Raw genomic sequence first — 24410 nt, 5'->3', positions numbered from 1 at the left:
TAGTAACAGATGATATTTGTAGTTAAGTATCTAATCATTTTCCTTTCATTTTTTAATCTTGTGCTGTTGTTCTGGTGTGCAACATTTATTCCCCAAAATATTTTCATTTAATAATAATATTTAAGCAATTTTCCTTGCTATTGCAAACTACAAAAACTCGTTTTTTTTATGGACATATTTCTTAGAATGGATGTGCTATAATTTCCCAATCATTCCTTATCCTTGATGATTTATTATTTCCCATTTTTAGCTTCTTATCCTCAGACCTTACTATCCCTAGAGACCTAAGTATTCTGGATTCAGCTCTAGTATAATACCTGTGACTCTACAACCATTGTCAAGATAACTTGACCTTGACTCCTTCTGAGGGGATGCTTTTGCTCTATTTCTCCTTGTAGCAATTCTTGCCATCTTGATGATGGACCCCCAGCTCCTTTATCTTTTCCCATAAAAGCCCATCAAGTGCAAAGCATTGTGAGTTAACTAACTTTACTGAAGAACTGGAAGGGGCACTCATGGCATGGACCACACAGTTCCTCGCTGGCTTATTTAACCCCTATTCCATCCTCCATGTACTTCCCCACGTCCACTACAGCATGGAGCCTCTCTCCATTGTACCAATTTTCAAAAAACCAGAATCCACTTTTGTTTTTTCAGCAGTAGCCCTGGACATCTCCTCCACCCACCTGCCTGCCTTCCTTACCCTTCTTCGATTAAGGGAGATATGCTTTCTCCATCTTTCTTCAAAGAAAGTACTACAAAGATGTTCTTGAATAAATCCCAGGTGAAAGGATATAATTCTGTCACACTCTGTACTATAGCTCAAATAGGAAACCTGTAATTACACTCCCCTTTTGATTTTGGACATCCCAAATCCAGTCTGGGTTGTCTGTTATTTCTTAGTTCGTGCTTCTGGAGAGAAGTCTAGGCGGATAATTCAATTCTCTAATCTCTCAGTGTCACATACTTTCTTTTTTTTAAAGATTTATTTATTTACACATACAAGGGCTGGGGTAAAGACCAGAGGTGCAGGGGGTTGGTGAGAGGATTCACCAGGGACAGAGTGGGGAGCAGAACAGGCGGTTCAACTGAAATACACTGCTGAGGGGAGCACTGGGTGAGGCAGGAGAGGTCAGCTGCTCCATGTGGGTCAGCTCCCTGGCTGGGGATGGAATTCATGCTGTAGTGGCTGTGAATAGCTTCATAGTGCTGCGACTTAACCCCTTGTGCCACCAGGGAGGTCCCAGAGTCAAATACTGTAAATCCTTACACCTGCAGTGTCCTTTCTTCACCCATGTGATTTTGAATTATCATTATGAAAACAGTTCAGATCTTTGTGATGGAATACTGTGTTCTCGAAATTAGAATTTTTAGCTAGAAAAAGGTGGTCTGTTTGTTTCAAACCAATTAAATGACTCTTGGAAGTCTTGCTTGTTACCAAGGTGGCGGTTCATCACCTCCAGGGCCTCGATGTTGTTTTGACTTTCTATGAAAAGTTGTGGACTAAGTAGAGGGGAAGAAAGCATTTGCTTTTGTGACAGAGCCCAGTCTTATTCTTATTCTTCTTATTCTTGCCCCTGCCTTTGCCCTTATTCTTCCGCTGTGAGTACACAGAGTTGTGGATTTGGGGAAGTCAATAAAACAAGCCTCTTGCTAGCACATGAGACAGGGCCTCTCACCACATGGTGGGGCACCGAGGCTGCCATGTGATGGCAGGGACCAGTGGGTGCCTTTCCCATGCCCAGGGTGATTTCAAAATAGCTGATGATTTCAAAATAGCTGATGAAATCCTTTACTCATTTGAGAGAGAGTGAGAATAAAAAGCACTGTGAAAATCCAGTCCTGTGCAGGGCAGTCTTGGCATACGCTTCATCCCAGTTGGTGCATTTCCAAAAGAACCAAGCACATGAAATTCATGAGGGACAATACAAGCTTCGTGAAGCTGCAGATCAATGCTGCTCAGTTCCCAGCTGCATTCAGTGTCTCTGCGAGAACATAGTGAGAAATTAATGAGCCCATCATCCTTATTTGCATCTGTCTCTTGACAAAATCATGGGGCAATGATTCCCTCATTCCAGAAGGAACTGCGGTTTCTTTAGCCTGGGTTGTCTCCATCACAGATGCACTTGACGAGAGGGCAAGCACCCCAACTCCCAGGCTCTAGGCGGAATGGAAGAGAGCATTCTGATCATTTTAAAAACTCAAAACTATGAAACATTGAATATCTTGGTGGTTACACATTGACAAATGATTCACTGGGAGGACACAACTTTACTTTTAATATATATACCCCTACAAGTCTCAACTTAACAATTGTAGGAAGTGGATCTGCAGCCCCATATCAGAAGGACCTTGGTGCAACATGGTAAACACAGAAGGCTTAATAAATGCTATTCACTGATTAATTGATATGTCATAGGCTGAAATGAATAAATAAAATTTGCCTTTCAACTTACGCTTATAGGCTATGCTTTTATTGGGCTTATCAAGGAGAGTTAGGATTTGGTTTTTCTACAGGTAATTAGTAACCTGTCACCAGTGAACTCCAATTTTCCTACTGTACTAATGGGATTGATCTGGAGTAGTGTATGGATCTAGTAAAATACCTTCTTTGAATGTCTTATGTCCAGTTTGTTTATTAATGCTCAAGTTTATTAAAGCTCAACTAATGGGAGATAAAATTTAAAATATAGAACAAGATTACAGCTAGCCTGTTAAAACACCTTTGTGTCACTTGCCCTTAAACCTTCTTATTGCAATAAACACGAAGCCGCACTTTCACAGGAAGTAAGAAAGGAAGGACTTAGGGAAAAGTGTTAGTAACCACATAATGAGCTATAGGAGTCTGAAAACAACATATCCTTAAGCTGTAGAAATAAGGAAAGGGACTTAACCACCCAAATCTATGGCAAAGATAAGAGCTGTCCATAGGTTTTACATACATTTTAGGTGGGTTTTTTCTTTGTAAGGTTTATTTTCACTTATTTATGTTTATAAGAACTAGAGTGCAGGCCAGAGGTGTGGAGGTGAGAAGATTCACCAGAGACACAGTGGGGAGCAGAACAGGTGGAGCTACTGAAATACACTGCTAAGGGGAGCAGCGGGGGAGACAGGAGAGGTCTGCTGCGCCATGTGGGTAGCTCCCTGGCAGGAGATCAAACTCATGCTCAGTGGCTGGCAATAGCTTGATAGCACTAAGACTTTAATTCCTGCACCACCAGGGAGGCCCAGTTTTGTTTTGTTTTTAATTGAAGAAACATTGATTTACAATATTATATAGGTCTCGGGGTACAGCATTAAAATTCAACATCTGTATATACTACATTATGATCCCCACCAAAAGTCTAGTTCTACCTATCACCATACAGTTGACCCGTTACACAAGATTGTCCCCCACCCCATTTCTACTTTGTTACTACCATTTTGTTCTCCTAATGTAAGGGTTTATTGTTTTGTTTTGTTTGTTTGCTTACTTGTTTCTTTATCTCCCATCCTGAAATCATGATTTATCTTTCTCCATCTGATTTCTTTACACTTAGAATAATCCCTTCCAGGTCCATCCATGTTGTTGCAAATGGCAAGATTTCAGATTTTCCCATATAGCTGAGTAGCATTCCATTGGGGATATATCCCACAAATTCTTTATCCATTCATCCATCATTGGACTCTGGTTATTTCCATGCCCTGCTTGTTGTGAACAGAGAGGCACTGGGCACAGAGTTATGTTTTATTTGCAACATTTCATACATAAACACATTATTGGATGAAAAGAAGATCTCAAAATAAGCCAAGTACTTCAGACTTGAAGGCCAGTGGGGTAGTTGGTGATAGAAATGTGTAAGAGGTGTGAATAAGGACTACTGAGGTCTGAGCTGAACTGGAGTGAAATAGCACTACTTAAAGACATTCAGAGGCAACTAAAATTAAAATCAATGTTTGAGCCAAATCAAACATCTGGAACCTACATTTGCTCTGTGAACTATCAATTTTGACCCTTGGAATTAACCTTTGACTGGAAAAATGGGAAGTTGAATTTAAACTAAGTCTAAATAGAATAATCATATCAAAGGCAGGAATTCTAAAAGGATTTTTTTTTTAATTACCTCAAATCATGCCAGAGAGTCTTTGCATCTTCTGTTCAAAAGAACAAATGTTTCTTAGCCTAATTGATTATGTTGGGCAACTAAATTTCTTCTCTCCCACTAGTGCACAGAACCTTGTATTTTATTGGCTAGGTCTAGCCATCTTACTTGGACAAGATTCGAATACCTTATATCATCTTCAGTTTCCCTAAATATTTGTAAAATGTGTTTGTTTTTGTCTTGTTTTGTCTTAATATAGAAAGTACAGCGAAATTCTTATCATGGGCTCACTGTATTACATTTTGTTTGTTTTACTTTTTATATTTGGGAAAATCATCAAAGTAAACATTGACCACTACATTGAGGAGCCCATTTAGCAATTATTCGAATGTTTACTCAAAGGTTTATCGAGCTTGACCTGCAGAGATCTTCCAAGGAAGGCCTCAGAAATCAAAGTTAAATCTGTGTGCTTTGTGAGTAGGGAGTGAGGTTGGTGGGAAATTGTTGATTCCATTGGTGTGACAAAGAGAAAGCATTCTTTTCCATGTTCAAGATCTCTTCAGCACCCAGACTTCATGGGGACCACTCCAACTTCATGAATCCAAGAATGTTCCAGAAGAACATCCGTGTTCGCAGAACAGCCATGTTCCCCTCTGTGTCCCGGGGAACTCAGACTGGGTCCTTGGGCTTCTGTTTTCTCAAATCTCTCTTCTTCATTTGGCCCCCATTCTCCATTTTGTGAGTTCTGAACTATTTGGAACACACAAAGTCAACACTGAAGCCCTTCCCCCTCCTCTGGTACTGATCCTCCATTTGGACAGTTTCGGAGGGGGACTCGAGCCTTTCCTCTTGGCGTCAGGGTTTAACACAGTATGGTTATCTGGCTATTTCTTCAGACTCTTCTCATTTTCACCATTCTGTGGCCATAACAGTGGTGCTTATCCACTCTATTGGGCTTCCCAGCGCCTCTCCACAGCAGCAGAAAGCTCAGAGCCAAACAGTGAATCATTCACTGACACAGAATCTTTGCTGCAGTGACAGCAAGGCAGCTGGGGATGCTGCCATGCCAGAGGCTCATGAGGAAGTCTCCAATTCATCCATAGTGATGGTCACCATCGTAATGCCATACCAAGTAGTGGGTCTGTCTTCAGTGGATGGAGACCAAGCCCCTTGAGGAACATGATAGGGCTGAAAACCATGAGCTTTGGGCACTCAGTGAGAACAGCTGGAATAACTGAACAGGAAGTCCAGTAGTTCAGGATCATCTCATGTGTTTTAGGATTTGAAAACAATGGTCACATGATCTCGCCCTAAATGCCTGGAGTCTCTTGACTGTATGGGAAGCAGTGAGCACATCCAAACCTTGGAGACACTAACAAATGAAACCCATCTGGTTGTTTGGAAGATTCGAGATTATTTGTGTTGATAAGTAACATCTTATTTTCTTTTCTGCAGCAAGACAAACCCAGGCTGCTTGAGCCTCTGGATTATGAAACAGTCATTGAGGAACTTGAGAAGACCTATGGGAACAGCCCCCATCGAGACCTCCTGTTCTTCCCCAGTGATGACTTTTCAGTAAGTGATTTCTTTTTAGCCACAGGTGATCCTCCCAAGAGGGGTGTTTGTCATCCATTGGGGTTCCCCTGCTGTGGCTCCTCTTTTGGGGGCTCCAGCATCATAATCACTGCAGGGAGTCCACAGTGACAGTATTTCTTTTTTTTTTTTAAAGACTTATTTACTTATTTATTCATACAAGCACTGGGTACAGTCAGAAGCATGGGAAGGTGAGAGAACCCACCAGAGCCAGAGCAGGGAAGAGAACAGGCAGACCAACTGTTCTCTGAGGGGAGCAGCGGGCGCGGCAGGAGAGGTCTGTGCGCCATTTGGGACCCTCACCGGTGGCCAGGGATTGAACCGGCACTGCAGAGGCTGCAGGCAGCCTTGCAGGCCAGCGCCCAACCGCTGTGCCACCAGGGGAGGCCCCACAGTGACAGTATTTCTATTGCACTCAAGGATCTCCCAAAGCTGAAAGGTTCTCAGGAGCAGGACAGAGTGCCTGTGTCCTCCAAAGTCTGGATCTCTAACCCCTGCCTCACTGGGTTTCCAGAATACCTCCTTGGGCCATTTTTTAACTGAAAGGTTTCTAGCAAGTGAAAGCAGCCAATGGCAGAGACAAGAAACTCTTGACGTAAAAGATGCAATTCTTAAAAATTCATCTTAACGAATAATGATTTCATTAATGTCTAATTATTCATCTTGGTTATCCTTAAAGAAGGAAATGGAGGTGCTTGTGGGCAAACAAAGGTAGGTAAGCATATCTTTATGAAGGACTTGTGATGAGGTATCTCCCGTGTAAGGACTTAGGATGCCTGCAAGGTGCAACAAGAATGAATGAAAAGGAAATTCATTTTGGAGACAAACACAGTGAAGTTATGGGTGATAAACATCCATGTGACCCAAATATTTGATTTATGGCCCTCATCCACATTTAAAAATTATTAGTAGACTTTTCACCACATTAACAGAAATCTCAGTGAGCAAGATGGTGACCTTTCTTGTGTTTTCCCAAAAGAAAGGTATTTTTACAGATCACAGACCAACATCTTAAGTTAGATGAATGGCAGCTTCAAGGAAACCCTGTGAAATAGATGTGGAGCCATCTCCTCTAACAGCCTCTAATCCATTTCCTCTCACCTTTAGGGAAGTTCTGACATTTGGCTTCCAAAGGGTGAATTTTTTTACCTTCCTTCTTAGAAGTTAGAACTTTTCTGTTGTAAATACAATGGACAGAAATAGACAGATTGTAGATGGGACAAAATTTCTTCCAAATTGTTTTTCAGATGTTTAAATGTCTCTCACTTAAACATTTGACATGGCTTACAAGAGACTTATCTCACAGAAATCTCACGTCTGCGGTTGGACCAGAGCTTCAACTGCAAGCACAAAATTAAAACCACACTTTATTTTTTGATTCTACGTCCTCATTTTCTTTCATGGTGTAGGTAAACCCTGACAGTCTCTTTCTGTCAAACAGCGCGTACACACACATGCACACACACACATATGTGTGCACACATACGCATAAATAAAACCCTTGAAACTTTGAGCACCTTTTCTTCTAGATCTGTTGTTTAGAAATATGTTAAAATTTACTCCAATTTCTCAAGAGGAGAATGGAAGCATTATAGCTGTAACATTGGCTGAATTTGAATTCATTTTTTGGCATCCCCCCATATGATGACTCTATGATCTTTGCCATCCTTAATGACATCAACATACTTGGTTATTGTCCAGGAGTGAACATTCCATTTACTCCACTGAACTCTTTTACCCTGTGCTGGCCCCACACAGCACCTTCTGTATTTACCTCCCCCCATGGCATTCACAACGAAAGATATTCCCTTAGCTTTGTCTCCGTGCCTCTCCAAGATCTGATCCTGGCCCATTTTTCAAGACTCAAGGCATGGCAGTTTGCCTCACCCCCATACGCAGTCCCCCTCATTCTCAACTGGGATAACACATTAGCACAATTATGAACATACCATTTATCATCCCTCATATTTTAGCCTTCTTTTATTCATTGAACAAATACATCATGCCTAGGATACCAATGACAACCTTTGATCTCAGAATGGAGAAGCAGCAGGGTTTAGACAGAAATTACCCTGTTTTAATAGAACTTACCTTTTAGCTAAAGGAATCAGGCCAAATTTAATGAATAAGTATTCATTAAATTCATTCAAATTTAATGAATAAGCAAATGAATGGATAAAATAATTCAAATGAAGACCAGTTCTCTGAAGAAAATAAAGCAGAGCTATGTGTTAGAAACTGACTAAATGAGAACTCAGGCTGATGATTAAGGACAGTGCCAATGGTAAGATGAGATTTGAGCTGAGTTCTGAATTCTTTTTTTCTTTAAATATTTTATTTTATATAATTCTGACATCTTTTTTCATCTTTGCACAATGTATACATTTACATTTTGGCTATATTCCGCATACAATTGCACCTCCCCCCTTATTTTGACTCTAGTCCTTCCTTTCCCCGCCCCTCTCCCCCCCCCCCCGCCCACCCCATTAGTGTGTCTCTGGTTTATAGTTGTTTGTTGATTTTGATTTTTACTTTGTATTGATTACTCTTTTTGCTGGCCTCTTATTTAAGTTTTCTAAATTCCTGCTATGAGTGAGACCATCTGGTATTTTTCTTTTTCTTTCTGACTTATTTCGCTGAGCATGATCCCTTCTAGCGCCATCCATGTTGCTGCAAACTGCATGTGTTTATCTTTTTTGATTGCTGAGTAACATTCCATTGTGTATACGTACCACATCTTTTGATCCAGTCATCTATTTTTGGGCATTTGGGTTGCTTCCATAGCTTAGCTATTGTAAATAGTGCTGCTATAAATATAGGGGTGCAGGTGCTCTTTGGAATTGATGTTTCTGTGTCATTTGGGTAAATACCTAGGAGTGGAATTGGTGGATCATATGGAAACAGCTGGGACTACATCAAATTAAAGAGCTTCTGCACAGCAAAAGAAACAATAACCAAAACAAAGAGAAACCCCACCGACTGGGAGAACATTTTTGCACACAACACTAACGATAAAAGACTGATCACAAAAATCTACAAAGAGCTGATGAGACTCAACAAAAACAAAGAAAATAATCCAGTCAAAAAATGGGCAGAAGAGCTAAAAAGAAACATCTCTGAAGAAGAAATGCAAATGGCCAACGGGCATATGAAAAAATGTTCAACATCACTTGTAATCAGGGAAATGCAAATCAAAACTACCATGAGACACCATCTCACACCAGTGAGAATGGCACATATTTAAAAAAACTAGCAACAACAAATGTTGGCGAGGATGTGGAGAAAAAGGAACTCTCCTGCACTGCTGGTGGGAGTGCAAACTGGTCCAACCACTATGGAGAGCTGTGTGGAGATTTCTTGAACTACTAAACATAGAGCTTCCAAATGATCCAGCCGTTCCACTCCTAGATATTTACCCAAATGAGTTCTGAATTGTTAGCCAGCTAAGACCTGGGGAAGGAAACTGCTAGCTAGGCCCTGGAGAGCACTGAGAGTAGAGCGTCAGATGAGTGGTCAGAGACCAGGTCAGGCAAAGGCAAGACAAGATGTTTGCATCTCATTTGAAATGCGAGTGGCAAGTCACTCAAGTGTTTCAATGCCTTAGTGCATTTTGGTAAAATTTCATCTGGACTCTGCATGGAGAATATGGAACTAGGTGTGGAGCAAGTTGGGACAATATCTCCTAGTTAGCAGAGGCGCACAAGCTATTTGATGCCACCTCCTCCCTATTCTCAGAAAGTGTCATATCACACAAACAGCTAAATTTTAATTTGCATTAAGCACTTGACAAACAAAAGGATACTGTTGAATATAAATAGTGCAAAAGTTGCCATTTTTTGAACAAAATTCACATGGATTTTTTCCCCTCTTTTCTGCTCTACTGGGTCAGGGTTGACAAACTGGCCGGTGAGTGGCCTGCTGCCTGGATTATTTGCACTGTCCTGTTTTATTTTCTTCATAGAATTGATTGAATAGTTGAAGAAAAAGAAGAATATTTAACAACCCATGCAGAGCAGAGTCACATGATTTCAACAGCAATAGAGGACCCTAAAGATTTTCTACCTGACCCTTTACAGAAAAAGCTCGCAGACTTGATCCCTGCTATCTATGTATAGCACAGCTGCATTCTTTTCCTTGTAGGGAAGGGGGTTTCCTTTCTCTGTGTGTGCAGTGAAGACCCTTCTTTGAATGTCTCTGCCATGATCTATTCCATCCACGTTGGTCACATTTCAGGGGTGTTGGTCATGAACAGCAAGCCTTCTGTCCTCCTGGCAAAAGTATCATTTCCTAGGTTTATTCTTTTTTAAAAAGAGATTTATTTATTTATACAACAAGAGCTGGGGTACAGGCCAGAGGTGCGGGGGTGAGGGTGAGAGAATTCACCAGTGACAGTGTGGGGAGCAGAACAGGCAAATCTACTGAAATCCACTGCTGAGGGGAGCAGTGGGTGAGACAGGAGATGTCTGCTGTGCCATGTGGGTAGCTCCCTGGCCGGGGATCAAACTCGTGCTGCAGTGGCTGCGGATGGCTTCATAGCGCTGTGACTTAACCCTTTGTGCCACCAGCGAGGCCCTCCTAGGTTTATCCTTAAGCAACAGAGAAGGATTCTCTGGGTGTGCGTGGACAGCCTCCACTCACTCAATGGGAATGACCCCTCCAACTCATGCATCGCAGCATACAAGGAGAACAAGCACCTCCAAACTCCCCTCCTGCCCTCCAAACGTCCTTCATCCAGTTGCACCCTCAGGATTGGAGAAGCCAGCTTACATCTGTGTTTCCATGTTACCAAGCACCCACACTTGCAGAGATATGATTCATTACTTGGTTTGTTTAATCAATATTTATTCAGCACCCACCAGGCCAAATATAGAGCAGCACTTCCCAAATGAGTGAGACTGACAAGAAAAGCAGAAACCCTGTCTTAGGAGTATGTGCCCTAATATGGATGAATAGTTCAGTGCTATGGTCAAGAAACTGGAAGAAGCAGAAACTCTTCCAGTACTTGATACCCTTTGCAGGAGATTATTTTTACCAAAGTCGTATTCCCATACTCCCAAGCCATTTTCATCCTTGTTTGCCTAGATCCCCAGATATGATCTTTAACCAGTCTCCCTGCTTCCTCTTTTGCTTTGAGTCATTCCAAGGAAACTTTTAGACTACAAACCAGAGATGTCAGTCTTCCAGTTAAAAATCTCCGTTAAGGTACCATTGCTTTGAAAACAAAGCCTGCCCCTTGCTATCATCCTTGATTTCTGGCGCTTGATGTCTGAGCCCTTCTCTGCTGGCCTGTTTTCCTCTCCTCATTATGGAGACAACATTATTTCTGTTCCCTGCACTTGCCAAACTTGTCCCCTCCCTGGGAGACTCACTATACAGCTGCATCGGCCTTCCATTCATGATTCAGTTCAAGTGCCACCTGTTCTACAGCAGTGAGTTTTCTTCCCAGTGTGCATAGAGGCCAATGTACCAGGACACCAGGTTTGAAGAAGAGAAAACAGTTTTATTGCAAAGTCATTAGCAAGAAGGCAATAGGTAATCAAATCTGCTCCTCCAATTAATAACGGGAAAGATGCTACATAGTTTTGGGAACAGGAGCTATGAAAAATGGAGTACAATTTTTTTTGGTTACAGAAGGGGCTGCTTCAAGGAAATGTGGACTGGGCTGAGGTTTGTTGGTGACTTACAGGCACTTCAGACATTGGAAGCAGCTTTTCTTCAGATAACTGGAGTTTTAAATTTTTGTAAGATTTATTTACTTACACATACAAGAGCTGGGGTGTAAGACAAAGGTGCAGGGGGTGAGAGGATTCACCAGAGACAGAGTGGGGAGCAGCACAGACAGATCTACTGAAATACACTGCAGAGGGGAGCAGCAGGCGAGTCAGGAGAGGTCTGCTACACCATGTGGGTAGCTCCCTGGCTGGCCGGGGATCAAACTCGTGCTGCAGTGGCTGGTGATAGCTTCATAGGTTGTGTCTTAACCCCTTGTGCTACCAGGGAGGCCCTGGAGTTTTGAATTCCTGAGGGCTGGGCCCCTGAGCTCTGAGTAGTTCCTCTTCTGGTTTGTATCTCCCAGCTCCAGCTGGCCTGGGATTTAGCTCAAGGTTAGCCATCTCCACACTGCTCAGGGTGCCTTATTTGCTGATAAGCCTCCGGGCTCTGCTGCGTCTGTGAGTACAAATCTCAGAGAAACTTTAGATGTGTGTTTTTCTTTTATGTGTGCTCTAGTGTCTAAGAGCAATTTAACCATTTAACCTTGGTGTGTCCTCCTCAGAAAAGCATCCCTACTTCCCACCTGCCTTCCACCTCTCTCACCCACCCAGCTGACTTTTTTTTATAACATGCATTGTGATCTAGAAAGATCTGGTTCAATTTCACTGCTGTGTCACTTATCTGCCGCCTTGAGAGGGAACCTCCCGCAGGACGAGGGACCCAGCTTGGTCATGGCAACTAGTGTGGCCTTTGATACATAGCGTGGAAAGTGTATCTTTGTTTTGTGAGTTATCTTTCAGAAACACAGGTTATTACTGTAGGACATGACTTTAATTCTTTGAGTGCCTCTAGAGATCCCAAAGGTGTTCTGAAATGAAATTTGAGAACAAAGAAAATGATCATTAATATGATCCTTTCCTCTGATTCTAGCAGACACATCACATTAAAAAAATAACATTAGGATCACGATCCCTTTCTCCAGGACCTCATTCCACTAGTACAGTGCCTGGCATGTAGCTGCTGTCAACAAAGGCTCATTTCTCTCCTAATAGGTATTTACTGTACTTATTTACCTGCTTTCTGTTATGAGGCAAGGGAAAAGACATTTCATATTTATATTTCAAGGACTGAACATAATTTCTGGCTCATGTACATTCAAATAAATGGTTGAGCCAAATTCAAATAGTCTTTTTCCAGGTTAAGGGACTGAAGTACATACATCTTCTTTATCTTGTTTCTAGCCTTCATTCAGGTAGAAGCTGTTCCTCCTCGTGGTTGGCTTCAGGGACCAGGCAGTCTGAACTTTTGCATCACATCAGAGTGATTCACTATAGATGCATTTGGTCATTCATTCCACAAATACATGCTACTAAAATAATTGGATTGGCTGCTTTGGTTTTCCTCATCTTTCTCCTGTAAACTGGTAGTAATGGAAACTGAAGACCCCCAAATTAAAAACTTAGTCACCAAACTGACTTGTAACCTGGGCAAAGAGTAAAAGAGAAAATAAGAGCTAGAGACATACAGTTTCCAGGACATACTGAATCATATTATCAAATGATTCCGTCTAAGTGAAGGCTGATCAAAATAGCAGAACTAAGAGTGAGAAAGCGGGAAATGAGTTTCTGTGCTGAGCAAAAAATAGAGAAACACTGAGGTAGAATCATTTCTGGGAGGTACAAAGTCTCAAATGACAAAGCCGAAAGATGGTATGGTACACACTGTAGCAACAGCCCCCCAGCCCCTTCTAGTGCACAGCCCCCAACACCAGTGGAGCTACTCTGGGGTCCACAGAGCTTCGTGGTCCACCCTGGCGGTGCTGGACAAGGACACCAAATAGAACAAGGAGCAGAGCTTCCTCTTGACAGGTGCCATTTTCAAACTCAAAAGTCTACATGGCACAACTGAAATGGCCAGTCCAGAGAGTTCCATGTCTTTGCCAAATCCCTTCCCTGATCCACAGTCCAGAATTCTTATCTTAGGGCTCCCAGTGTCCCCTGCAAGTTTGGTTGACTTACTGTTAAGACTGAGTTGATTGTGATTTCTTTTTCTTGTGTATCATTAAGGTTCAGATTGCCTGGTCCCTGAAGCCAATCACCAGGAGGAATAGCTGATACCCAGATAAAGAATGAAGTCAAGATAAAGAAAATGTAGCTATTTCAGTCCCTTACCCTGCAAAAGGCTTGCTCTTTTCATAGTAGGTTTTTAGCTATAAAAAGCAACTGGTCTTTGGGGGCTTCTAGACTCAACCACATAGGTCATCTCATGAGAGGAAACAGAAAGACCTTCATATGTTTTAAACTGAAAGACAAAAAGGTCATGTTTTTTTTTTTTTTCTTCTTCTCTCATTGAGTCGCAGCTTAATATGTAGGGGAATCACAACCTCTCTCTAAATCCTTGCTTTCTGAGCCTGAAAAGCAGGCTTTGGGTGGTTCAGAGTGTTCATGTAAGAACACTGTACTTGCATTTTAAAGCTAAGTAATAGTCTTTGTCAAACTAGGTTATTCTAAGTTACAAAAGATTTGCAAAGGCTCTTGTTCAGGGTTGTTGAGTCACAGGGTTGTTGAGGCAGGAAACAAACCACATTAAATCTGTATTGAGATGGACATAAAGCAATAGATGAAATAAGTTTTTCCATGTTCTTTATAGCTTTTTGGTATATTTAGTTGACTTTTACTGAAGAGTTTCTATCTTAAACAGCATGATTTTGGCCAGATGCTTCTTAGAAAAAGAAGGTGACCAACTTGGAGGAAATATTGACTCCCTGAATCCCACACTTAGGGTTGCCATTAGCAAATTGGTAGTGAACTGATTCTAGAGTACTTATGTCAATTCATAGACTATACAGAAACTGTGCTATATTAGGACCATATGTCACTTAAAGACTTGTGCATGAATATTCACAGAATTATGCGTAACAGCCCCAAAGCAGACACAACTCAAATGTCCATCTAGTAATGAATGAATAAACAACATCTGGTACATCCATACAATAAATTATTATTCAAGTCTAGAAAGAAGTGATGTACCGACGCTTCCTATGTCTTGGATAAAATTAAAAATGTGATGCTAAGTGAAAGAAGCCAGCCATAAAAGGCCACTTATAGTGTGAATGCATTTGCATGAAATGTCCAGAACAGGCAAATTCATGGAGAGAGAAGGCAAATTAGTTGTTGGCAAGAGCTAGGGGAGTATGTTAATGGGAGTAACTGCTAGCAGATATGGGATTCTTGAGGCCATAATGGAAATGTTCTAAATTTAAATAGTGATAATGGTTGCAAAATCCTATGAATTTATTCCCATCACTGAATCCTACAGTTTAGAAAGGCAAGTTCTGTGGCATATTCAGTCTATCTCAATAATGCTATTTTTTAAAATAATTGTTCTAAGCATATGGATGGGGGTTTATGTAGGTAGTCAGAACTTAGGTACAATAGAATCAGGGGAACACATGCCTGCATGCAAGTGTTTCACTCTTTAAAAGCATTAAATACAATATACCTAAGAGGCAACCAGAACATGACACATTTCATTTATTGTATTTTATTCCTAATGCCTATTTAAGGTGGCTCACTTATAAAACATGCATGTTAAACAATTCACTTAATCACCAGCATAGCTTTGGGATCTAAAATATTCCACAATTAAGCTATAGATTTCATGTATAATACAGACAGAAATGATACAAATAAGAAAGAGAAAAGGAGTGTGGGATGAATTAGAAAAGCTGTTGAAAAGGAGCTGGCACTTATTCTACACCTGTGCTTTGGGAAGAACAAAGAAAGAAAAGGATTTTCTGAGAAAGGGAGAAGTATGGGCAGGGCATGTGTGAGAATGAGCCCAGCCTGCAAGAGGGAAGCTAAGGAGCTATGCAGAAGGCCATGTTGGCTGGCTGGTGGTTCCCATAGTAACCCTAGGCTGATCACAGGCCTGACCTGCAGCCCCAGCCATGGCAGATGTCTTCATTGCGCACCCTTGGTGAGTAAGCGGAGACCACAGCTTCTGAGCCCATGCCAAGGGGAGATTCTGTGGCAATAAGTATCTTTCCACTGTATGTTAGCAATGCTCACAATTTCCAAGATGTAAAATATTTCACCCTTACCTCCTCCAGGTTGGTGAGACACATGTTGAAGTCTGGAGAATTTGTCACCAAAAAAAAAAAAAAAAATGCAATGACTTTCTCAATGGCTTTCCTGGTTCCAGAGTAAAAACCCACAAGCGAAGTCTCTAAAATTCCCTAGTCTTATACTGAAATACTAGTATATTGAAGTCCCCATGGTGGACTCGGATGAGTGATGACAGCTTTTCACTGTCTGTGCATTTCCCGTTGTGTTTTAACTTCAGCAAAACAAGGACTTTCCCCTTAGAGCTCAAGGAAGTACGAAAGTTATATTCTCATACCGTGAACAAGATAAATAAAATTACAATCGTATGCTTCTAAATGTGATTTGAAAAAACTTTTTCAAACAACTAGAAGTCTGCTGTCAGAATGAAGGGCAACATCAGCATCATAATCTGGGACACTCGTGAAGATCACTCACTTTTAAACAAGTGCTTTGGTCGAATGGCAGCTGAAGTGTTGGTTAATAGCTGCTGTTGTGACTTGTTGACTTTTCAAGCTCCAGCTGATTGAATATTATAAACACCATCTTTTGGTCCTCTTTTTAGAGCAGCTTGAATCTACAATAGACTTTGAGGAAGCTTTTCTCAACTCCAGGATAGGAAAAGCAGACTTTTTTTTTTTTTTTTTTTTTTTTTAGACTTTGACAGCAGCCTTTGGCCAGTTGAGAAACAACCCTGGTGTGCTTGGAATGTAGTTTGCTGTGGTTATTTCAGTCAAGAGAACACTGGCAGTGACAAAGGCACTGACACTTCCCACTGCAGAGTAGAAGGATCTAGCCAGTAGTAGCAGGGCAGCTGCCGAAGACATCTGAATATGAGGACCTGAAATTAACACAGGCCGGCATGCATCATTTTGTAAATCAAATGACAGTTTTTATTTCTAAGTGCCTTAAACTCTGGACAATTGTCCCCTTATAAAACTACCAACCTAGAGGAGCTAGGCCACGTTCCAGGCCGGCTTACATCCATTTCATGCTATCGAGCTGCACTAATTGCCGATCTGAGGTTCATAAAAAGAGAACAGGAAGTCTGTTGTGGCCAAGGCAGTTTGTAGTGGTCTGAAAGCACCGAATTCTCAGAAAAGACATTCTTTGTAACCATGTTAATACCCTTCACAAATATGGCTCTGTATACTTGTCTTTTAATTTGATCAATTTATTTTTGCTTCAACAGAGACACATTAAGAAATCAAACATGAGTTGCAGCAGCACAATCCTCCATTTTCTGCCTTTTTAAAAAAGATTTATTTATTTATGCATACAGAACTGGGGTACAGGCCAGAGCTGAAGAGTGAAAGGATTCACTAGAGACAGAGTGGGGAACAGAACAGGCAGACTGACTGAAATACACTGCTGAGGGAGCAGAGGCTGAGACAGGAGAGGTCTGCTGTGCCATGTGGGTAGCTCCCTGGCTGGGCATCGAACTCATGCTGCAGAGGCTGCAGATAACTTCATAGTGCTGTGCTTAACCCCTTGCACCACCAGGGAGGCCCCATTTTCTGCTTTTTCAGGCAAATTCTGCAGTTTTACAAGAATAGAACTGAGATCATAGCGTGTGATAGACACTCGGTGTACATGCATTCCTGTTCTCATGAATTCTGTGCATGGTATTACATGTACAAAAACTCCATATATGTTACAAAATGATGATTTAGATTTATCACACCGTTTCATGGAGGTAATTCAACCCCCATGGTCTTAGTAAGAAATGAACATCATTTCATAATGAGAGGTCCTCATGCATGGCCGCTGTGTGCACTTAGTCACTATAACCCCAACCTCAGTGAATTTCCAATCTCATATGTGGTGCATGAAAACTAGCTCAACTATCGGGGGCTCTGTCTTGAGTGACATTTAAATGACATCACGAATCAAGTGGACTTGTGACTATATTACTGGAAACCTGACCCCACATTCTAGAAACTCACCACTAAAAAAAGGAAAAGCTGATTGAATTGGCTCAGCATTCGCCCTCTTGGACCACACCCCAGAGCGGTGACCTTAGCGCGACATCAGGGTCAAGGAAGCATGAAGCTCCAGTTTGGACCGTGTTACTCTACTCTCCACCAATCTCAGGGCATTTTAGAGCAGCTACTCATGTTTTAAGGGCAGGAAATCAGTAGGAAACTATAGTGAAGGGCCTCCCCAGTGGCGCAGCGGTTGAGTGCTGGGTTGCAAAGCTGCCCGCAGCCTCTGCAGCGCCGGGTTGTTCCCTGGCCACCGGCGAGGGTCTCACATGGCGCGCAGACCTCTCCTGCCGCCTGCTGCTCCCCTCAGCAGTGTACTTCGTCACTCTGCCTGCTCTGCTCCCCGCTCTGGCTCTGGTGAATTCTCTCACCCTCCCGCGCTTCTGACTGTACCCAGTGCTTGTATAAATAAATAAATAAATAAATCTTAAAAAAAAAAAAGAAAGAAACTATAGTGAATAATGAAAAAGAGGAATCTTTGGCTTTTTTTAATTAAAATTTTCATTGTAAAATAGTGACTGAAATAGAGCAGCTTTTTTGAATTTGAGAAAAACCCTCATCTTCCCAGTCAGTTACAATACATAATGTGCCCTGGAAACCATCCAGGTGATACCATGTATCTACAATCTTCTGTCCAAGCAAAAAATAAACTATGTCCAGATCACTGAATTCCAGAAATGATCCATAAAGCTCTATGTAGGCGTGGATTTTAATCTTCTCCTCCAAACCTTCAATAGAGTTTACTGTTTATCCAGAGTGCATAACATAAAAGAAGCAAGTTGGAAGAGAAAATTCAAAAGAAATAGAAAATGTAATATCTAAGTAATAATAAGTCCTGAACAGGCACTGTCATACTTCACATGAGCAGCCTGGCTCCCTGTGCATAAGTCCCCCTCTGGCTCAAATGGTGAGCCACGGCCTGGCAGCACCTCCAAATTCTGCTCACAGGACTGCAGTCAAGTCCTGGGGCAGTGCCCTGCAAGGGCACTGAGTCTGTAGCTTGTTTCAGGAGGAACGATTACTTTTCCTATATGATGTATCTCAAATATAATCCTCTCGTTACTTTTGATCCTCTGTGCTGGTTGAGGTCACATGATATTCTTCCTCTTTCACAGAGTCAGAACTTATGTTTTCCAATAAGTGCATACATGTCTGTGCATACACCCTACACATACTCACACATGCATAGATGTGCATGCGTGCATGCGACACACCACACACATAATACACATACCTACACATACAGCACATCCTCATACATAATCACACACATGTGCATTCACACACCCCACACATAGAGACACACACAGACACACTCACACATTACACCCAGTCACACTTGATCACACAGACTCTCTCACACACACACACACACACACTCGTACATGCTCACACAGAACCCACTTACATATACTCAACACAGTCAACAAATACTTAAGCCCCCAATGAGGCTCCAAAATTTTAACAGGACGCAAAGCAGGCCAGATTCCGTGCCCTGGTGGAGCTTACATCAAGTGTGGAGAAAAAGGGAGATTTGAAGAAAATGAAAGTCTAGAATTGGCAGAAAAATCTTGGTGGCACAGTTTGCAATAGCAGCTCTGAACTCAAAAGTCAAAATGCCTCAGGCCCCTTTTCTACCATTTTCTTGAAAACTAAGGTGGGGTTTTGACTGTCTTGTCTATTCCAATGATAAGTCTAGAAAAATGCCCTTCAGCTAGGACAGTTCCAGTAAACTTAGAAGTCCTGAGGAACCATTTCTGGGTTAGGGATAGGAAAAATAGAAGATCCCAGCTGTTGGTGACAGATTCTTCGTCCCTGCACCCCTGAGCCCACCAGGAGGACAGACAAGGAAAGCTGGTGACTAGTGACAGAAAGCTGCTGTTCTGAAGGCACCCCAGGCTCCCCAAGTGGGTGAGCACAAAGTACAGAAATAGGGAACGGCTTGTGAAATTCTGTTTCAGATGGTTTGCTGTAAAAGGTACTTTATACTTTCAGTTTATATATGGTCACTTGAGTTTTTGGTTTAGCATTGAAGTTAGAAATGTTTTATTTCAATAAATGCATGCACACATACATGTGTGCACACACAGAGACCCAGACACACACACACATACATAGACACACAGACGCATGTACACAGACACACACACACAGACCCAGACATATAACCTTCTTAAAATGACTGAGTTTACCTTGGGTATATTCAAGATATTATTGCATGATTAAATAGTGATACTTCTATAACTTTTTCCCCATTTCAAATTTATTTCAGCATTAAAAAGAGCAATGAAGGGCCTCCCTGGTGGTGCAAGGGGTTAAGTTGCAGCACTATGAAGCTATCAGAAGCCACTGCAACATGAGTTCAATCCCCAGCCAGGGAGCTACCCACATGACACAGCAGACCTCTCCTGTCTCTCCGTGGCACCCCTCAGCAGTGTATTTCAGTCAGTCTGCCTGTTCTGCTCCCCACTCTGTCTCTGGTGAATCCTCTCACCCTTAGCAGCTCCGGCCTGTACCCCAGTTCTGTATGCATAAATAAATAAATCTTTGAGAGAAAAAAAAGAGCAATGAAAAATATACCCAATGAAATAAACTGGTCAGAGTATACGGATGCTCCAAATTTTGTTTTCAGAAGGAAAGAAGGGATTTCAAGTTATGATACCGACGGAGCACTGTAATGATGCTAGTGGTGATCAAAGGAAGCTTTCGCTCTTCTCTCCTAGAGATGAAATGGCTAAGAAGCACAAAAGTGTCTCTGTATTAAAAAAAAAAAAAATTGTAACACTGTATATGGTTTAGCAATACAGGTTGACACCTCTTTAGATGTATGTTACCGCAATAGGCCCACCACCCATGCACCCCTCATCACCACAGTCCATGGGGCCCCTTCACACTTGTTCCCCATATGCCAGCACTTAGGCAGCCTCAGTTCTACCTTGTGAGATTTCTAGGGGCTGTTTTGATTTAGTTTTGTCTGTTTCTTTGTCTTGCTTCTTTCTTTTTTTTAAATTTATTTTTGCGTAGAACTGGGGTGTAGGCCAGAGGTGTGTATGGGGGGTGGGGTGAGGATTCACCAGAGACAGTATGGGGAACGGAACAGGCAGACTGAAATCCACTGCTGAGGGGAGCAGCGGGGAGACAGGAGAGGTCTGCTGCGCCATGTGGGTCAGCTCCCTGGCCGGGGATCGAACTCAGCTCATAGAGGTGATAGCACTGAGACCTGATCCCTAGGCCACCAGGGAAGCCCTGCTTTGTTTCTTTATCTTCTACATATGAATGAACACATCAGGTATTTGCCTTTCTCCTGAGTTTGTTCACTTAACATCATCCTCTGCAGTTCCATCCATGTCACAAATGGCAAGATTTCCCTTTTTAGAGCTAAATAGTATGCCACTGTGTGTGCATCTTTTTTATCCCTTCCTCCCGTATCTGTCTTTTCTTATCCTTCAATGCTAAGATCTAAAACACTTCCCTATTGTGTTTTGGGGATAGTGGTCTGTTCAGGGCTTTTGCATTACAGGGCTTAATTTCTCTTCATTGTTCCTTCCAGACAGCCACGGTTTCTTGGGATATCCGAACCCTGTACTCCACCGTTCCTGAAGACGCAGAACACAAAGCAGAAAACTTACTGGTGAAAGAGGTAAAATATGAGGCTTTCAATTCTTTATTTTGTAACTTTGCTTTTTCCCAGATCATTCTTAATACACCTCACTATTCTTATTGTCTCCCTCTCCTTTTCAATAGAGTATTCCAAATGCTGTAATAAGCTGATCTCTTTCAACCTGCATCACCTGTAGATACTTCCATTTCCCTCTTACTTTCCATTACCTGGTGACTGTTTAAGTTTTGCACTTTTTTCTTTTGTTTTTACCCAACTTTAAATCTCTACACAGAGGAACATTTCAGTATCATAACAGAAAGATTTAATTTTACTTACTAGATGATTTCTAAGTGGGGTCATGCACTGTGAGAATTTTGCATAATAGAGTCTGTGTTTTAAGAGGCACATTTCTTCCCAAAATAGTTCATGGTAAAACCCTGTAGACAGCTTTAAAGGGCTGATAAAGTTTGTTGGTATAGTGTGTATATATTTAGTGTATAAGAAGCTTATAAAACTTCTGCTTCTTTTAACAACACTACAGGCTGCTTTATTTAGGGCAAGAATTGGGGCAGCTTATACGGTCTATTTAGCAGATGTTTATTGAATGAGTAAAGGAAGGAAGTCCTTTCTTTACAGAAGATGCAATGATAAAATTTAGTCACACAGAGGTCAAACTGAAGGGGGAATCTAAATGGAATCATTAATCTTGAAACAGTGGTGTATCCCATTGGGATTTATTTAAAGTTACACAGCACAGCAAAATCCTTTCTCAGCTCTTAAGTATATTTGTGGGAATATAAACTACTTGTTAGTACACATATTATACTGATCTGATTAATCTTACATATTTTCTATTGTTCTATTCAGTCCAAATTAACTTCTGCCATAAATTTACCTATTTATTTTTTTAATTCCATTACTTCGTACTTGTTTTGCAAAGCTCACTTTCAATTACAATATTTTCTGAGGGAGAAAAAGAAAAAAGTGCAGATTCAGATAATATCAGAATATCTGAGTGTACTGTTTCCACATTTACTTTGGGGAAAGTTAGTATTTAGTAGGGTAAACTATTTAAGAAAAAAATTGATTAATCATTTTCTACACAAGAAAATCAGAATCAATGTCTTCAAAAGTCCTGCAATAAATTAATGTTAACTTAGGAGGAAGATTTGAGATGTTTATATTTAAGTTCCTAACTGGGATATTTAAGCAGGTATTCTTGTGTCTTCTTTACAGAAACATTGTACTTTCTTTGTAGAGATCGCTAACTTGTTAAATTTATGTCCATGTCTTTTATAATTTTGTTGCAAATATAAATTGAATTTTAGACTTTATTTCCTTTTCTTGCTCTTCATAAATGGTATTTTTTTAAGAAACTATTGAGTTTTGGATATCTGCAACTAGTTTATTTAACTCCCTTATCCCAACAGATCCTGTTTGATTTTTAAGTGTGTAGTTATATTATTGCAAGCAATTAAAATTTTCTCCTTATTCTAATAAGTATTTTGTATCTAATGCTTCTAAGACAATGTTGAATAATAATATGGATCTTGGCATCTCATCTTATTCTTGATTGGGGGAGGAGATCTTTGATACTTCGTGAAATTTGGTATTTCATGATAGTTCATGGTATGAAGGAAATGACTGAAGGGTCTTTCTTGGTCTTTATCATTTTTGAGGAAGTTCTTTCTTGGTCTTTAATGTGCTTATAAAGACTGGTCACCTTATGTTTTGAAATACATATTCAGTCTGTTGATGAAAAAAGGATCTTTCTGCTTGAAATTAGCACTGGAGTAAAATTAATAGTTTGCTGCCCTGTGTGTCCACACTTGTAGTTCTGGTATAAACTTTCTTGTTCAAGTTGTATTATTACCTTAATATTCTTCTGCAAAAGAATTACTAATATTTATACTACATTTTGGCATTTACATTCACAAGTGAATGGCTCCTGCTTTCATTTTATCCTTTATTATTAAAAAAAGCTAGTTTTACAAGCAAATTGAGAAACTCTCCATCTTTTTCTATCTTCTAACAAAATATAAACCAGTGAAATTTAACAATATCTAGAAACATTTTCAAGTGTACATAGTCATTTAGTTCTTTGTGTGTGTACGCGCATGTGTATGTAGAAGAACAGGGTGTAGGCCAGAAGTGTGGGGGTCAGGGGGTTGAGAGGATTCACCAGAGACAGAGTGGGGAGTAGAACAGGCAGATCCACTGAAATACACTGCTGAGGGGAGCAGCGGGTGAGACAGGAGAGGTCTGCTGTGCCATATGTGGGTCAGCTCCCTGGCTAGGGATTGAACTAAGGCCATAGAGGTGGTAGCACTGAGAGTTGACCCCTATGCTACCAGGGAGGCCTCTGCATATTGTTATTTAATAAAGGGTAAATATAGTACTTCATAATCTCTGCAGAAGTGTAGGCAGCTCAACAAATAGCATCTGGCTATCCATTTTATTAGAAAGTAAATGTAATTTAAAATCTAAGTTTAAAAAATTACTAAATATTTGTGTATTTTACATATTTTTTTAACATTTTAAAAACATTTTTAGTGGAACACTAGGAAAAATGGACAAATTAAACCAAAGGAAGTTTTTAAAATTTTATATGCTCAATGGTACCATAAATAATGCCAAAGAAAACATTTTAATCAGAGAAATTATTTGAAACTCATTGTATCTTTTGCCTCCCTAGTACACATTTGCCTCTCTAACACACACTAATGTGTGTATATTCACTACACAACATACAAATGTGCTGAGTGTCACTTGTAAACACAGAAATACAAGTAAAAACAAAAGTGTAATATCTCAATGAAGAAAAATTTGAAGTTGAGAATGATGCAATGAAGTTGGGAATATAAGGAAAAGGCACTGTAATGTACATGTCTATAACCTTTTGAGTTATAAACAGATACATCTTTTAAATAGTACATAACAGTATGACAAATGCATATTACAAAGACAAATACTATGGCATAAACATATAATTGCAAGCATGAATATTGCTGCACAAGATAATGTATAATATCCATTCATAAAGGTGGGACTGAATACATTTTAACACATCTATATTTTATAACGATTTACAGCACATAACATTATAAATTTAACTGCAGTAAGATAGATATCCATGATATGTTAAGAAAAAATAAGTTGTAGACTGTATTTTATGTCACTGAAGATATAAAACCTATAAGTAAATGTGTAAATATATTTCCATAAGGTTGGAAGAAGTAGAAAATAACTACATTAAACTTAGAACATTAATTTTCTCCTAAGTTTGAGATTATAGGGGGCAGAGAGAGATTTATTTTCAACAGGCCTAGCTATA

General features: G+C 40.6%; 1 protein-coding gene across 2 annotated transcripts in view; it reads left to right on the top strand.

Annotated features, from left to right (window-relative positions):
• DOCK10 (dedicator of cytokinesis 10) overlaps nt 1–24410 on the top strand; it is a gene marked incomplete at its 5' end in the record, with an annotated part of 193040 nt that overhangs the window by 44845 nt on the left and 123785 nt on the right. For both annotated transcript variants that reach the window (XM_084243250.1, XM_084243251.1), the window contains 2 exons: nt 5538–5657; nt 21026–21115. In XM_084243250.1, the coding sequence (XP_084099376.1) occupies nt 5538–5657; nt 21026–21115 (210 nt within the window). The remainder of the gene's footprint in view (nt 1–5537; nt 5658–21025; nt 21116–24410) is intronic.

Source organism: Talpa europaea (assembly GCF_964194135.1).
Source record: "Talpa europaea genome assembly, chromosome: 1".
In the NCBI taxonomy this organism is placed as follows: Eukaryota; Metazoa; Chordata; class Mammalia; order Eulipotyphla; family Talpidae; genus Talpa; species Talpa europaea.
This window is presented reverse-complemented; position numbering and strand designations above follow the sequence as displayed.